This window comes from Sus scrofa, chromosome 16, assembly GCF_000003025.6.
Source record: "Sus scrofa isolate TJ Tabasco breed Duroc chromosome 16, Sscrofa11.1, whole genome shotgun sequence".
Lineage (NCBI taxonomy): Eukaryota > Metazoa > Chordata > Mammalia > Artiodactyla > Suidae > Sus > Sus scrofa.
The window spans coordinates 66,596,330-66,614,230 of NC_010458.4; the positions used below are offsets into that span (position 1 = coordinate 66,596,330).

The 17,901-nt window shown below is 40.7% G+C and overlaps 1 protein-coding gene across 3 annotated transcripts in view; it reads right to left on the bottom strand.

Moving 5' to 3' along the window:
• The window catches only part of SGCD (sarcoglycan delta), a 1,033,728-nt gene that overhangs the window by 148,348 nt on the left and 867,479 nt on the right, over window positions 1-17,901 (bottom strand). For all 3 annotated transcript variants that reach the window (XM_021076526.1, XM_021076527.1, NM_001144123.1), the window contains one exon: window positions 13,180-13,299. In XM_021076526.1, coding sequence (XP_020932185.1) covers window positions 13,180-13,299 — 120 coding nt within the window. The remainder of the gene's footprint in view (window positions 1-13,179; window positions 13,300-17,901) is intronic.

The window sequence follows — 17,901 nt, forward strand, 5'->3', positions numbered from 1 at the left end:
TACTAATCTTAAGTCTCTACCTTAATATGATACATAGCGCCCTCTAAAATATTATTGTTTTATAAAATATTCATACAGATGCACATCTCCCTAAGTATCAGCTATTTGTAGTATTTATCTATATTTTGTACAACATATAATGCATTTTATATAACATATACATATATATGACCTACATAACAAATCATATACCATACAATAAAAAATATAATGTATAAATACATACATTTGTAGCTACATGCATAAGATATATGTTAGAAGCACAGGCTCTTTATCCTAAAATACTGAATTGCACATTTTAAATGGGTGGATTGTATGATATGTAAACTGTATCTCAACAAAGGTGTTATAAAAAATGAAAGAGGCCCATTATCTGAGTTTGCATATCACTTCTGCCATTTAACTTGCTATATAACCCTGGGGAACTTCTCTTTCTATTTGTCAGTTTGCTCATATGTAAAATGAAAATAATAAAGCATGTCTCAGAGGGCTATGGTGAGAATTAACACGTAAAGAGATTTGAACAGGACTTGGTATAGAAGAAGCATTTAATAAATGTTAACCATGACAGTTATGGCCTCTGTTTTTGTATCTAGGCACTCTGCCCCTAGACGTCCATGCTCTGGCTGTGTGGGACTTCTGAAACTTTTCCTGAAAGATCACGCTTTCCCAGGATTTTGCTGATGTCTCACAACGTTCAGCTCCCCTTACCCCCAAAGTCCCTTTTCCTTGCCTAACTCCTATTTATCCTTCTAGCCTCAACTTAATTCTCATTTCCTTCAGGAAGATTTCCTTTACTTGCAAAATTCCATTAAAATCTAATGTTTCCATAACATGTGTACTTCCCCCGTGATAAGACACATTCTTCTCATGTAAATGTGTAAAACATCTGTGTTTTCTTGTTTGGCTCTGGATTCCAGAAAGCTAGGGGCCCCCATTGTCTCTCTGGTGAGCACAGCAGTTAGCCAGAGTAATCACTCAGTCCATGTTTGCTGAATGTGACAGAATTTCTTTTTGGAATTTTGTAATATTTTGTAGTGAGAAGTGCTTATCTATGGCTCAGATCAAGCCAAGAACCTTCCTGTTGATGTCACTTCCTTTTTTGGTGTTGCCCCCTGAAAGTTCCAGCATCATAAATAACTTCTAAGTGTCCAGCTCTGCTTGACTTTTTCCTTTGGCTTATAGAATGAAAAACGTATTAAATGTTTCCATGAACATTTCAGCCACAACACGCCCAGGACACTGCCAAAAGGAGAAAATCCCTAGGAGGCTCTAACACAACCCTGAAATATCACCTTAAGTCAGGCATTTGTAGAAGTGAACAATTCTTGTTTAGTCTAGACTGATATGACAAGCTCTTCTCCAAAGATAAATCCAAATATGCTTATTTGCTGGAAGAAACAATGGCAGCTCCCATCCCACTTCTTCTGCCACATAAAGCTGTGTTCCATCTTCTGCGGACCCTGCCGTCTAGGAGGATGAGTCTCCCCCCTCTGCATCTGTGAAGCCTCCCTCTGACCCCGCCCACTACACTCTGCCCCGCCCATCACACTCCAGCCCCAGGCACCACACCTCCCCTCAACTTCTCTGGGAAGTTTCTCTGGGCCACCTCCAGGGGCTTGGCCTCCTACACCCAGTACTTACCATCTAGTTTTCATGATAGAAACTACAGCCAAGAGCTATCTTAAATTTTTTGGTTTAACTTTTTAAAAAAACATTTTCACTATTTAATATTTCTCTGGGTATGTGTTTTGACACCCTTAACTAGACTATAACCATTTGTGATCAAGGAACTTTTATGCTGTGTTCTTCTATCCCGGCACTGAACTTTGGTGATAGCTGCCCAAACGCTACTCAATAGGAATTTGTACAAGGAGTAGGCACTAACGCTAGGCTTAGCTCCATGCCAAGGACTTTATGCGTATTACGTAGGTACTCTTATCACCCTCATTAAACAGATGAGCAACTGGAGGCTTTCAGAGATTTAGGAACTTGCCCAGGGTACTATAAGAACCAGGAGTGGAATTCAGGCAGCCTGTGTTCAAATCCTATACCCATGTAATCATGCTGCTATCCAGTACCACTGTCCCTAAAAGAAGAAACTTAGGTGTTTGCTTCTCTCATGTGTCCTGAAGGGTTCTGGGTATTTTCCCTCTCTCTCTCTCTTTATTTCCTTTTTTTGGATACTTTCCCTCTCTCTTTAATTTCCTTTGGGAAGACAGGATGCAGACGGAGTTAAGATTAGAAGAGTAGTACACAGCAAAAGCTTAGTGCAAGGTGGGAGAAAAGCACAAGACAGTACTTTTAGTGTTCTTTTCTTCCGCTCAAACAATCAGAATTAAACTCAGGTCCCTCCAGTAAAGGAGAATAAAGTTAATTTCCTTCTCTAGTCTGCACATTGATAGTTCACATTGTCATCTCATGAAATTGCTAATGTCACCAAAGAATACTGACATCCCCCTTGGCCTCTGCTTGGGAGAGAAAAAAAAATCCAATGCAAGTGACATTCAGTTGCATAAGAATATTGTACAACAATGAATATAATTAATGAGAAAGGAGACACGATAGCCAGATTTTATGGACAGCCTCTTGCTGTTAAAGATGTCCTGGGAGAAGTTTATCTCTTTGTCTGAAAATACTCTGTTTTTGGCATTAATGGACAAGAAGAAAACTTTGAGGATTAAAAACAAGCCAACAGATGCCTGAAAGCACATTAGCTGTGGCTTGATAGAGGAATTAAAGTTGTGTCGGTTCCACAAAGAAAAAAAAAAAAACAACCCTCAGTAAGTGCTGGAATTGGTTCTCTTGAAAGCAGCCAAACAGTGAACCTCATCAACTCTTTAATCAAACTAGAAAGCTGACAAATGTCCCCAAATGCCTTTTCTCCTCTCCCCCCCGGCCCCTGTGCAAATGAGGGAGACAATGGCTCAGCAACTGGGGAGGTCTGCTGAGGCTATGCTGCTGGGACAGCTGGGGACGTTTACACAGGATGATTAATCCGTCATGCTGATATTAAATCACATCTCCCTCCGGCCCAAGGGAGAAATGTGTGGGACCCAGCAAATGCATTTTGCTCCTGCCCGGGGAATCAGCCCCTAAGCTGGGGTATGGGGGAGGAGAAACTGACCTGTGGCAACTTAGCATGTCCATTCAACAAAGGCGGATAAATGCCTGAAACTAGGCAGTGGGATTGCCTAGGCTTTGGGACTGGTTTTTTTTTTTTTTTTTTTTTTTTGAGAATTATGAGAGCTGTACTCGCAGGAGCCTTTCAAATGAAACCCCATTATTATTTCTCTATTATAAAGTTGTGCTTTTCCTCATTAAGGATCTCCGGTTTATTAAGGTTGGGGCTGTTCATCTGAGACTCCCTTATATGTGGCTTTCTCGCTACATTATTTATGGGAAACACATCTTTATGATCTAATACATTATTCCTGTAAATAATAAACCAACTTTGGAATGAGGTGCCTCAAGAACTCTACAAGCAGCTGTTCTTTTTAAATAGTTGAATCCACACCAGATGATCTCTGCTAAGGATAACACAGAGCAGAAGGAGGGCTCTGGCAAGTTTCAGGTTCCTCTGATTTTTTATCCAAATGTTATTATTAAGTTGATAGGTTCTCCTCTTCTGAAGCTCCATATCTGAATCAGTCAGTTTTTACCACTGCAGAAGAGGGACCCAGGGTCCACTTTTTACTATAGTCTTGTAGCCTTTCTCATGCTTCCTTCCACTCACTGGTGGGATACTTCAGCAAGGAAGAGGAAGAAGAGAAAAACATGAAGACCCTAACCCTAACCCTAACCTAAAGGAGAAAGGAAAGGGGGAGAGGTGGTTTATTTAGCACTTTCGCACATGGCCTGAATGATGTGAGGAACATAACCAACATCGGGGGGCTGGTAGGTATTTCGGAGCCCAATTATACCACATCCTCAAGCCTTTGCGTTCCTCTTCCTGGTGAAAGGCAGGGTAGATTAGGAAAAGCACAGGACATGGGATGGGGCCCTCAAATTCTGAGTGCCTCAAGGAAACAGTCATGGCCTCAGTAAACCAGCCCTGAGCCTCCATCAGAGAAAGAAGTGGCCTGGTGGCCGGGGGCCTGTTTGGGTGATGCTCTCTCTGATGAGCTTCTCTGAGGTCTTGCTCCAGGCTGCCCTCTTCAACTATTTCCTCTTTGGAGTCCATCTGTTCAATCTGTGTGAATGGGTCTCCGACCCTTTGGCTCAGCAGGGCATCTCTTGTGGGTGTTTTTTTTTTTGGCTGGCATTTCCCACCAGACTCTTGACCTCCCCCTCAGAGAGGTGCTCAAGTAGCAAGACCCAGTGTATCTGAAGCTCAAAAACCTGCTGTCACTCCAACACATTCCTGCACAACTGTCTGACTGACAAGGCTCATAACACCAGAAATATCCTGACGTCCCTCCTTCTGGATCCTGCACATTCAGTTAGTTGCCAAGTCTCATTAGTTCTCTTTCCAGATGATCTTTCCCCTCTCTCTTTCCATCTTCATTTAGCCTCTTATAAAACCTCACAAAGGTATTATAATCATCACTTAACTTATATGCAAAGTCTTACTCCCTGCAACTATGTACTATCCAGATTGGTTATCAAACATTCCAGGGTTGAAACCTTCCAGTCCTTGCATGCAACAAATATTACTGAGCACCCACTATGAGCCAGGCATTATTCTAGACTCTGAAACACAGAAGTTCCTGTTGTCATGAAGTTTGCATTCTCATGAGGTGGACAGGATGACCATAACACATTTATACACTACATACTGTGTCATGTTGTGATAACTGCTCTAAGGAAGATTAAAGCAGAGTAAAGATGCAGACCAGGAATGGACAAACTCTTCCTGTAAAGTGTGAAATAATTATTTTAGGCTTTGTGGGCCATATGATCTGTATCAACTGCTCCATGCTGCTGTTATAGTGTGAATGCAACCCTGAGCAACATAAATGAGTCAGGCTGTGTTCCAGGGCAACACTGCTTACAAAGCAAGCACTGCTGGTGGCCTGATTTGGCCCACAGGCCATACTGTGCCAGCTCCTGCTGTAGACATGGAGAGCAGGAACACGCTATTTTTTTTAAGGTGGTCAAAGAAGACCTCTTTGATGAAGTGATATTGTAAGCCATAACAAAAGAGACCTTTTAAGTGTAGACTGGAAAAAAGGATTCCATGCATAGGCAAGAGTAAGCACAGATGCTGGGCTGTGAAAATATGCTTGGTGATGATGTAAGGAAGCCAGAGTATCTGGGGCTAAGCAGGCAAGGAGGAGAGAACTCACAGATTGTCTTCCACTAACACCCTTATGATTCCCTGGTTCTACTGTTGCATGTTCAACAACTATGATTTTCCATGAATGAGTGTTTGCTTTTTTTTTTTTTGCTTTTCAGGGCCAAACCCACAGCATATGGAGGTTCCCAGGCTAGGGGTTACAGCCACTGGTCTAAGCCACAGCCACAGCAACATGGGATCTGAGCCTCGTTTGCAACCTACACCATAGCTCATGGCAATGCTGGACCTTTAACCCACTGAACAAGGCCAGGGATCAAACCCACATCCTCATAGACATTAGTCAGATTTGTTTCTGCTGCACCACAATGAGTAGTCCCTGCCTTTTTTTTTTTTTTAATGCCCAGCACCCAGTCCCTTTCCTGGTGATACCACCTCAGTTTTCCTTTTGAGAACTGACTAGTCTCTATCTCACACTCAGGCATTTCATTCCAATAGCTCTAGTGGTAGGCGTATGAGCCAGGCCTTGCTCTCCAGTGGATTCCATCATCCAGGTCACAACAGCTCCTTCAAGGAGGAGCACATGGCCCAAGTCACTTCAGTGAGGGTAAAAACAAGGACGAGGTTGGATTTATCTAGGAAGACTAGCCCTCCTCCTGCTCACCAGCAGAAGTGAAGACAAAATACAAGATTGGAAAACAGAGTGAAGAGATGGTAAGGGAAAGAGAGAAACTGAGTTTTGTCACATTAGTTGAGCCCCTGAATCTAACCTGAAGCTGGCTACCCCTAAACTTTTCTATCACAGAAAGCAATCAACCTCCCCATCTCTGGCTTTGAGTTGGATGCTCAGCATTTAAGGAAGTCTCATCTGATAAACATATGCTATTCCATTTGCCAAAAAATGCATTATCTGTGTGTGTGTGTGTGTGTCTGTTTGTGTTTCCCTCCTAATCCATACTCAAGACCTAGTTCGAATACCCTCTTCATTTAGAAAGCTTTCTAAATTCTCTCTGGGATACCACCCCCGTACATCTGATTCTGTAATTCCATAGCCCCTTTGTTTCTACCCTTCTAAGAAGCTTGTTTTCTGCTTGGGCTCTCAGATATTTGCATGTGTGTTTCATCTCCCTGATTCAACAGACAGATCCCTGAAAGAGCAGGAAGAGTAACATTCATCTCTGTATCTCCATGATTCCAATAGCAGTGATTTGGAAATATTACATATAGGAATATATATATATATATATATGATACACACATACATTTAATCAATAAACACTACTAAGAACGCCCCACTCTTTTCCTCATCATTATCAACTGCTAGGTTGCAGTAGAGAGTTTCATCAAAAGCTAATTCAAAAGGTTAAATGCATCATCTGATGTGGCCTTAGAAAAAAAAAGAAGCATCAGACCACATTTAAATTTCTATAAATCTTATGCTAATTTAAATGGCTTTAGATTTAATTAAAAATGTTTTTCAATTGATAATAACGTAACTAAGATAATTAGCATCAAGTGGCATCTAGAGGACATATTTAAAAAACTAATCTAGAGCATAAATAGATCTAATTAACAATTAGAATAACACTTTATAATTATGGTTTGTTTATAAGTGCTGTAATGTCCAATTCATTGTTCAATGCAATTGGTCATTAATGAAAATCAAAATTATGTTTTCCCTGGTGTCTCCATGAAGATGCCTCTTAGATGCTCTGGCTTTTACACTACCTATTTTTTTTTCTTGCTTTTTAAAAACCCATTCCTGTCTGGCATTTCATACCTTTGTTCTGTAACTAAAGCTAAGCCATATCATGCCTCATTTTGCATGCCATATTACACCGTTTTCATAATTAAATGAACTGGCTTGGCCATCAACTTAAATTTTCTCATTTAAGACCTAAATAGATACCCTTGTTATATGAAAAACACAAGGTTGAAAAAGACACTGATGTCCATATGAAGAAAGACAGGGTCTGGAATATGAATGAAAGCATGAAGAAGAGATGGAGGCTGGCCTTATGTGGACAATTAGGCAAGTGGGTGCTGGAGATGGAGGAGATAGGGACATTGGTAAATTCAGCTGCAGGTGACGAAGTAAAAGTGACAGAAAGATACCCATGCAGAAAAGCCCAGGCTGCTTGAAATTTGGAACTAGAGATGAGAAAACATTTCAAGGCAAATACAGATTTGGGCATCATCCAAAAAGGGTAAACGTTGAAGCTGTATGTAAGTGTGGGGTTTTCCATAGATACAGGAAAAGGGGAAACTAAGGACTGACCCATGGGGAAGTCTACATGTGGTGACAGGTGTGATCCCCATCACTGAGTAGGTGAAAGGAAAGTTAGTAAAGGAAGGGGAGGAACAGTCACAGATATGGGAGAATTGTGGGGACGGCCATGTCTCCAGAAATCAGAAAGGAGGGGGATAGCTGGAGATCTGTTGCCCAGTTCCCTTTCCCTCTCAGTGTGATGCTAGCTGCTGTGGAGTTCAGGAAAGTTGAAAGTCACTGTGATAGAGTCCACTGAGTGCAGAGGGTCAGACTGTCTGGATTCAGATTCTGACTCCACCAGTTTTTCTCAGTGTAACTTAAAAAAATATAATTCATTCATGTGTTCATTCATTTTGGCCAAACACATGGCATGAAGTTCCTGGGCCAGCGATCAACCCCATGCCACAGCAGTAGCAATGCAAGATCCTTAACCCACTCAGTCACCAGGGAACTCCTGGAACTTTGGGCAAGTTCCACATCCCTCTGTGCCCCAGTTTGCTCCTCTACAAATCAAAGTGATGAGCCAGGTCCCTCTTTCTTTCAATTCCCAGGCTTGGGGTTGAATCGGAGCTATAGCTGAGGTCTATGCAACAGCCACAGAAACGTGGATCCTTAACCCACTGAGCCAGGCCAGGGATCAAACCTGCATCCTCACAGAAACAACGTCAGGCTATTAACTCACTGAGCCATGACAACAACTCCAGGTCTTTCTTTCTAAGGTTTCTGTGTGGATCAAATGCATTTCCACATGGCAAGGGATTAGCTTGGCACCTTGCACAGAAAAAGCCCTCAATGTGTGTTAGCTATATTTATACTGCAGCTTTTCTGGAGCAAAGGGGTAAAAGCTGAGCCTGAACTCAACCAAGAGCTACAAGCAAAGCAGTGGCAAAATGATTTAGCTGTGACAGCCTTAGGTCAGTGATTCTAACTCTACCCTGCATCAGAATCACCTGGAGCTTACGGCCCTCCTTCAGAGTTTCTGATTCAATAGGGCTAGGGTGAGGCTTGAGAACTGACATGTCGAAGAAGCAGACCATAGCTGATACTCCTTAAGGACCATGCTTTGAGAACCACTATCTTTTAGTGGGATGGAAGCCCTTCAATTCTGGGAATTCAACTCGGGTCTTTCATCCCTCATCTAAGTCCAACCTGAGAACAAACATGTTAGTAAGAGCAGCTATACATGCACCTGGGTGAAATGGGCTGTGTGGTAGTTCTATCTTATCAAGGTGTTTTCTCTCCTGACTCTAGCTCTGTCCAGGAAAACTACCAGTCCAAACTTAACTGATAGATGAATACTCCTCCAAGTTCTAAACCGATTTATGAATACCTTCTTCTGTGAACACACAAGGGCTATGTAAAATTTTAGGACTTGTTCCCTGAAGTCCAAGTGGACCAACAACAATAGTCAGCATGTACGAAGTGCTGACCTGATGTCAAACACCATGCTGATATTCAGTAGATACTCTGTACCATCAGGTTCTCCTAACTCCTCTTGGGAGTCATGCATCATTACACCATGTCAGAGAGTAGAAGGAAGCTGCGAAAGGTGAAGTGACATTTCCCAAGGCACTGGCTGACAAATGACAGAAACCAGGAGCAAACATCTCTCTTGGTCACTCAACTACACAGCTCTTGCCTACTCTCTTAATTCCAGGAAAGATATGCATCATGAAAGATCAGCAACTACTGTCTGCCTGAAAGATTCTTCCTCCATCTATTCTCCAGGACAAAAGTCTCCAGATAGTTGAACCATTCTTTCTCATTTTTTTTTTTTGGCTGCACCTTCAGCATATAGAAGTTCCCTGGGCCAGAAACTGAACCCAAGCTGAGGCTATGACCTATGTCACAGCTGCGGCAATGCCAGATCTTTAACCTGCTGCTGCACCAGTGGGAACTCCAGTCAAATCATACTTCATAAGGTATGGCTACTAGTCCTTTTGCCAGGCTATTCAAGGTCCCTGGAGTATGCCCAAGGTAGACATTGTTCTGGAAACTCAATAGGTGGTTGTGGTTACCCAGAGAAGAATTGAAACAATTGTTCTGAGCCTACTGGTTAAGCCACTGTATCCAGTAGATAATATCTTTTTAGGGCTATTACTCTCTTCTACTACTTATTCTTACTCAACTGGCTACTAAAATAACTGATCTATTTACACGTTTCTTATTATATTCATTCATTCCTATATCCATTTTTATTTTATTCCTCTCTGTTGTACACATGTGGAATCCAAAGCTTAAAGAGAAAAATAGATAGGGTCACTCAGATCCTAAATGTGTGAGCAAAGATTCAAAGACAGGTATTTTAGATTCCACCATGAAATATGCATCCAGAATCAAATCTCTCAAGAGCTCTGCAGTCTGACAACTCAGAAAGACAAACTTCTCATTAAGCTGAAAATGAAATTGCCTAAACTTCTCGTTCCACACCATATGGCTGAATCCCAGATGACAGGAAGCTCATTTCTGCAACACACCAGGCTCATTTCACTGAGTAGGCTGATGTGAGATTTGTGGGGTGGTCATTTCCTCATCTTTTCAGCTTTGGTAGCAGCAGCAGTATTTATTATGATGCTTCTTTTCTGCATTTTTACACAAAAAAGCAAATGCTTCTGACGGAGAGAGACAGATTTTATCTTAAATCATTCTGTAAATGAAATACCACAAGCATAAAGAACAGCAGCGCAAAAATATCCAGCTGCCTTCAGGCAACCAAACACCACAATAATCTTCCAACCCTGAGCTTAGAAGGGTTGGGAGTGGGGAAATTGCTTAAATGATACCTTCAGAGGGTTTTGTACACTAAGATTAAACCATGGTTGTCTGGACATCTATAATACCTGTGTCTTTGCAAAGTCAGATTTTAACGTGGTGAGGTAACTCAAGAAGCACTGAAGACAAATGGGAAGTGCCAAACACCATGTGTACAAAATGATCTTGGCATGAGAGACCATCTCATGGGCAATTACTTTAGAGCTAGTATAGCAAAATGCTCTCGAACAAGAGGAGAATTTCAAGTGTCTGTGGGTCCCCCCCAACACGACCACCACCAAACTTAGAACTAACAATGGGAAGTGCCATTTCTACGCATGATAGAGAAAAACATTCATTCTGAGTTGACCAAGGTCTAATAATGACATGTACGTGTTGCCACATGCATTGAGGGTGAAGCCCATGGGCAAGTTCCTGGCACTTGATCATGGGAAGTTTCTTCACCCTTTTAAGCCTTAGTTTACTCCCTTAGAAATGGGACCAACTTGAGGAGGCAGTCATGTACAGTGCTTTAATGTGAAGCAGTCTGCTTTCAAATATCTGGCTGGGAGTCCTGGCTCTCACTCTTTACTATGGCTCACCTCCCCCTATAGCTCAGTTCTGTCATCTCAAACGGGGATGATAAAAACAGTGCCTCCCTCACAAGGCGCTGGTGAGGTATAAATGGAATAATATATGTAAAGCATGGGACCTGGTGGTGTGGCCAGTTGACATTACTGTTTTTTAAAAAAGACTACCTACAAAAGGATTTTAAAGGATAGAGAGGGGGAAAGAATGAAGCTGTAGAGCTGAGACTCTAATCTTTAAACTTTAAGCCTCAAGAAGCCCCATCCACAACCTACAGCAGTCTTGTTCTTTTACATATTTATTGAGATGTGGTTTTAAATTTTATTTTTAAAATTTTCTGTTGCTAAAGTTAAAAGAAAAATGTTTGAAACTTCTGCTCTAGACAACTCTCACTGTATCGATAGGAAAGGGCAAGGCCCTGATAGACAAAGGAAACTGTTTCAGATCACATCCCAGCAAGAACCTGACCAGCTATTAGACTGCACCTGGCTCACTGCCTCTACACCCAGCATTTCCACTCACTGAGTTGGCTCCACAGGATGGCCACTCACATCTTCTGATTGTGCTGAGCCTAATGCTGGTCAGGATGATGCTGAAGTTTTGAAACTGACAGGAGGGGACCATAACAGGACCAGTAAGAGTGAGAGGGGAAACTGAGGACAAATACAAATGGGAGAGAAGAGGAATGGGGTCTGTGTGTGTGTGTGTGTGTGTGTCTGTTTTATTATACTAGGTACTCAAGATCCACTAAGTTTGAGAGGCTAGTAGAATGTCTAGATGAAAAGGAAATCCTAGAACTCAGGGATGATGCTAGACCTGGGGATGGAAACTTAGAAGTCATCCAGCAAGTAAGTTAGACATGAATGTGTATCATATCAGTGATATGAGAGAGAGAGACCAGACAAGCAAATTGACTGAGGGTGGAGGTGATGACCAACAGGAAGACAGCACTCATGGAGAAAAAGAAAATGCAGGGTGCAACTAATAAGGCAGATGATAAATAATAACTTCCAGTAAAAATAACTTAATAATTGAAGATAATAACAGTTAACACTTTGTGAGCACTTCCTATTTTTTAGCCACCTTGCTAACTACTTTACTAGATTTTTTCACTCAGTCCTTCCAATAATCTCAGAAGATAGATACTTCTGTTACCCCATTTTATAGATGAGAAAACACAGGCACAGAGAGGTTACATAATTTGCTCAAGATCACACAGCTAGTAAAAGGCTAAAATTACAGTGGGTTATTTCTAGAATTATTTTAATTGCTATGTTTCAGTAACTCTTAGGGAAGTAAAGAAGGGAAAAGTAGTATTAATGGTAGTATGAGTATCAGCAGAAGCACCAGCAGCTACCACTACCTGAGTTCTGTTTTGTGCTGGGCATTGTGAAAAGGGCAGGTAACATGATCTGACTGAAACCTAGGGAGAACTTGAGGAGAAAGGTGCCCTTTGCCTAATTGAGTAGAAACAGAACTTGGTTTAAGGAGACTTTGTCTCAAGTCACACAGCTAGCAGGTGACAAAGTCGGGACGAAGAGTCAGGTTAGCTCTAGAAACAAAACTCTTTTTTTTTTTTTTTTTTTTTTGCTTTTTAGGGCCACACCCATGGCATATGGACATTTCCAAGCGAGAGAGTGAATGAAAGCTGTAGCTGCTGGCCTATGGCCTAGCCACAGCACCTTGGGATCCAAGCCACATCTGCGACCTACACTGCAGCTCATGGCGATGCTGGATCCTTACTTAAGCAATTGAGTGAGGCCCGGGTTTGAAACCCCATCCTCATGATACTAGCTGGGTGTGTAACCTGCTGAGCCACAAAGGGAAATCCTAGAACCAGAACTCTTAAACCACCACGCTAGACCATGTCAGGGCCCAGCCAAATTCAGTGATTCCAGCAGTAGGACCAAGAAAGAAATTCCTGCCAATGTTTCTGCAAATAAATTCTTGGGCCCTTCCACCAGAAATTCTGATTCAGTAAGTCATGGTTGGGTCTATGAACCTAAATTTTTCAGAAGTTTCCTCCATGACTGTTAATGTACAACCAGGTTCCGGTAATCACTATAAAGTATACAGTCTCCACCACTTCTTGCAAGACTGAAGATTAGTATACTTCTTGGTACGAGCACATATCCCCACTCACAGGTTGGCACTGGCAGGTGTGCCCCAAAGACTCATGATCTGACATGTTTTTCAGGTGGGGGCTGGGAGGTTCATTGCCTTGTGTAAGAGAATGCAGGTCACTGCCCCAGTCACTCTCCCAGACGGCATATGTCTTGTCCTCTAACTTGTATACAGTAGCCTCAAACCAGTTCACCAATTAAAATTTCCTTACCTAAAACTCTCAATCTTTCAGCTCCCACTACGACTTCATTGTTATCTGCAGAGAAGAGCAATTTTCCAGAAACCGTCTTTACTTCAAACTTTTTGCCATAAGCTTCTATGGCATTTGGACCTAGGAGGGGGAAGGAAAGAATACATTAGTCCCATTGCATTCAATTTTTATAGAGCTTTTCACAGAACACACACACATCTGACAAGATTGTATTGAACTTTAATGTAAGTACATTGGTTTTCCGAAGCCAGCTGTGACAATCAGCCTTGTGTCTCTAGCCATGTGTGGTCAATTACTTTTAATCATATGCCCTCTGGCCAAGATTTAAAAACAAAACAAAACAAAACAAAACAAAAACATTGGGTCCTTCCCCCAAAATAATGCTTGAATGAGACTTCACTAAGCTAGCCACCAAGTTACTGTCAAATACTTTTAGATTTTGGCATTGTATCAAGGCATGGAAAATGCACCACCTCTTGAAGGGCTGGCATATTTGTGCCAGCCAGTTGTTGGAAAGGGCGTCTTTAAGTTGAGCTGAACTCTGTCTCACTCTTTACCCTTGACCCACTGGCTGCATGTGACAAGTAGGTAAGTCATTTCTTAGCAGAAGAGGCTATAACATATTGTAATTAATTGCCTTGATAGTTGTTGAGTATTTCATGCTGGGGTTTCATTCAATAAAAAAACCCAAATTTTAGAGTGTTTATTGGTGGCAAAGATGCTATTCTTGAAGCTAGGGCTATAGGGGTAGCAAAAGGAAGACAGTCTCTGATCCCTTAGCACCTACCTTCTTTTTTTTTTTTTTTTAAATAGGACCTTTTCTATTTATTTATTTTTTTACAGAATAAAATACCTATATTTAAACACAATTACATTCACACAGATTATTATATCATGGATCTTAAGAAACAGATTAAGTGATTCCCTCTGGAGAAGTGGAATGGAAAATATGCTGAGACAAATAGGAAATTTATTCTATACTTCCCATTTTGTATGGCTTTCATCTTTACTATTTAGTATTATCTATTACATTTCAATTTTTCTTTAAAAATTATCATTATATTAAAAATTGTGTATACTATGCAACTAAAATTTATAAAGAAGAAAGCCTTATATACCATTAAATATTTTATATAGCATAATAAAAAGAATAACTTAACTGGTAAGAATAACAAAAATAATACACCCTCTGAAAATAAGTAAAATATAAAATGCATAAATTGGTTAAAAAATAGTGTAACTATATAAATATGTCCTCACAATTTATTCCATCTTATTGATTCTTTAATATAGGCATTATACCATTCTAGGTGATGTGATAAACAAGACATTATAGACCTTACATTATACCATGGAGATAAATGGTTATTAATAATACAATTGTAGAACTGTATTATTTAATTGTAAAGTTGCATTATTTAATTATAATTATCATAAATTCTTTGATGGAGAGGAAATGAGAATCAGATCCAAGAAGACTTCAGCATTCCAAGAATGATGTCAAATGACCCCCTTCATGGTGGATTATGCACTTATTTACTATGAGATATATTTCTTCTCCAGAGATTCCTTATTTGTGTATCAATTATACATTTTTGGTTTGCAGTTATTCTGAAGTTTTGATATGAGTCTATATGTATATGAGATTGTTTTAAGTTGTTGGTCTTTTAACTGCAAGTTCATCTCCAGTGTCCTGCATTTGTATCCACCTCTTTTCATGATTTCTGATTTTGATGGTGTAATTGTGCATGAATGATTTCGTATCTTTACTGTATATGTACCTTCACTGGTGAGCCTTGTCATTTGTGGAATTTTCGTTTTCTGTTGCTGTCTTTTCTTTTCTGCCTAGAGAAGTTCCTTTAGTATTTGTTGTAAGGCTGGTTTAGTGTTGCTGAATTCTCTCAGCTTTTGCTTATCTGTGAAGCTTTTGATTTCTCCTTCAAATCTGAATGAGAGACTTGCTGGGTAGACTAATCTTGGTTGGAGGCTTTTTCCTTTCATCACATGAAGTATATCATGCCACTCCCTTCTGGCCTGCAGAGCTTCTGCTGAAAAATCTGCTGATAACCTTATTGGGGTTCCCTTGCATGTTACGTGTTTCTTTTCCCTAGCTGCTTTCAACATTTTGTCTTTGTCTTTAATTTTGGTTAGTTTTATTAATATGTGCCTCGGTGTATTCCTCCTGGGGTTTATTTTATATGGTACTCGTGCTTCCTGGATTTGAGTGAGTGCTTCCTTTCCCATGTTAGGGAAGTTTTTGGCTATTAGTTCTTGAAATATTTTTTCTGTCTCCTTCTCTCATCCCTATAATACAGATGTTGATACGTTTAATGTTGCCCCAGAGTTCTCTGAGACTCTCTTCATTTGTTTTCAATCTTTTTTCTCTTTTCTGTTCGGCATCCGTAATTTCCACTAATCTGTCCTCCACCTGGCCTTTTTGTTCTTCTGCCTCCTGTATTCTGCTGTTGGCTGCTTCTAGTGAGTTTTTTATTTCAGTGATTGTATTTTGCATCTCTTCTTGCGTAAGTTTTATATCTTGTATCTCTTTGGTCAGTGCTTCCTGTAAGTTATCCATCTTTGCCTCCAGTTTATTTCCAATGTCTTGCATCATCTTCACCATCAACAATCTAAAGTCTTTTTCCTGGAGACTGAGAATCTCCTTATTGCTTAGCTGATTTTCTGGGGTTTTTCCTTTCTCCCTCATCTGAGTCATAGTTCTCTGTCATTTCATTTTTGTAGGTTTTTGGTGTGGTGACCTTTTTCCAGATAATAGAGTAGTAGCCTCTTTTACTTCTGGTGGCTGCCCCCATTAGCATTTACCTTATTATAGAGATAGACAGATATACATTTAAACATGTGCTACTAGATCAATCAGCAAACTGCAGCATTTTAGGTACCATGTAAAAAAGGCTAGTGTGTCAGAATTCTGAAAACAAAACAAAGCAAAAAGAAAACAAAAAAAAAACCCCAACAACCAGAACACAAAAAGCTGAAGCTACCTGAAGTTCAGATGGCTCCTAAAAGCTGGTCTACAGAAATGTGTCAGAATAACCTGGAGGCACAATCATCCTGAGTGACCCTAGCTTATATAAAAAATAATTTATGTTTTTGGGAGTTCCCATCGTGGCTCAGGGGTTAATGAACCTGACTAGTATCCATGAGGACGTGGTTCAATCCTTGGCCTTTCTGGGTAGGTTAAGGATGTGGTATTACCATGAGCTGTGGTGTAGGTCACAGATGTGGCTCTGATCCCATGTTGCTGTGGCTCTGGTGTAGGACCACAGATACAGCTCTGAATGGACCCTTAGCCTGGGAACCTCCATATATCATGGGTATGGCCTTAAAAAAAGGGAATTTATGTTTTTGGTCTGGAAATCATATAGAAAAAAAATTGTGAGGTATAACTCATAAAGCCTATATTTTTCTAACACTGTCCAGGAGATTCTGATAGAGTTGTCCCTTAGTATCCACTGCAGAGTGGGGGGAATTTGGTCCAGGACATTCTCCAAAGACCAACATCTAAAGATGATCAAGGCTGTTACAGAAAATGGTGTAATATTTGCCCATAACGAACACATATACTTCCCATCACTATCATCTCTACATTACTTATTAATACTTACTACAATGCATGTGTTGTATAAATAGCTGCAAATACACTGTCAATGCTATGTCAACAGTTGCCAGTGTAGGGCAAGTTCAGGTTTTATTTTTGGATATTAATGGAAACGTTTCTCCAAATATTTGTACTGATATTTGGTTTAATACATGAACATGGAACCCACAGATAACAAGAGCCCACTATATAGTGTTTTTGTTTCCTTCTAGCTATTTTTCAAGGCAGTGTCACTTGCTAAAAAAACGTAGCTGTGAAAAGGCCTTCATTGCCTTCCAGGCAAAGATCACTAGGAATACACATAGTTGAACAAGTTGGACTTTTTTGCTCACTGCCCTGAGGGAGATCATACACCATGGGAAGCCACAGGGCTTCCCAATAAGAAAGGATTCACTATAGTATCTGATTTTATGGTAGCTTTTTTCAGAAAGGTTTATGGAAGCAAGGTTTTGTTCTGGATTAAATGCTGTCAAGAATTGGAAGTAATTTTACAATGGGCATCCTAGTAAATTTTATCTAGAATAGGGAAGGCCAGAGCAATGCTTAAACCACCCTGGATAAAAAAAGAACAGTTGCTCACATTGCAGAAGGATAGAGACCATTCTTGTGGTTTGGACACAAGTTTCCCTTTGTTTTGCTTTGTTTTGTTTGGTTTGGTTTGGTTTTGGTTTTGGTTTTTAGGGCCATACCTGTGGCTTATGGAGAACATCTCTGTTCTTTCAGGGTCTCTCTTATCCTTGTCCGTAGCTTCCTAATTGCCCTTCTCCTCCAAATGTGCCTCTCCTAACTGCCCCAGCCTCCTTTTCCTTTTTGGAGGAATAAACATCCTTTTTCTGCTCTGGAACAATTCTGAGGGCTCAGTTCCAGACCAGATATGCCATCAGCTTACTTGGTGACCTTGAGGGAGCCCTTGGGCTCGCTGCCACTTTTCCTCTTATAGAGCGTGAAGGCCATCAGAGAAGACATTCAGGTCCCATGCTATTTTAAAATGTGTGCTATGTTTGCTCTTTCCATCCCCTGCTCATTAAAGAGCCTTCTCAGTGTCCTTTTCCTTGTCAGAGGGCTAGTGTGGGTGTGCTGGCAAGAGATCAGTTTTGTTCAATTGA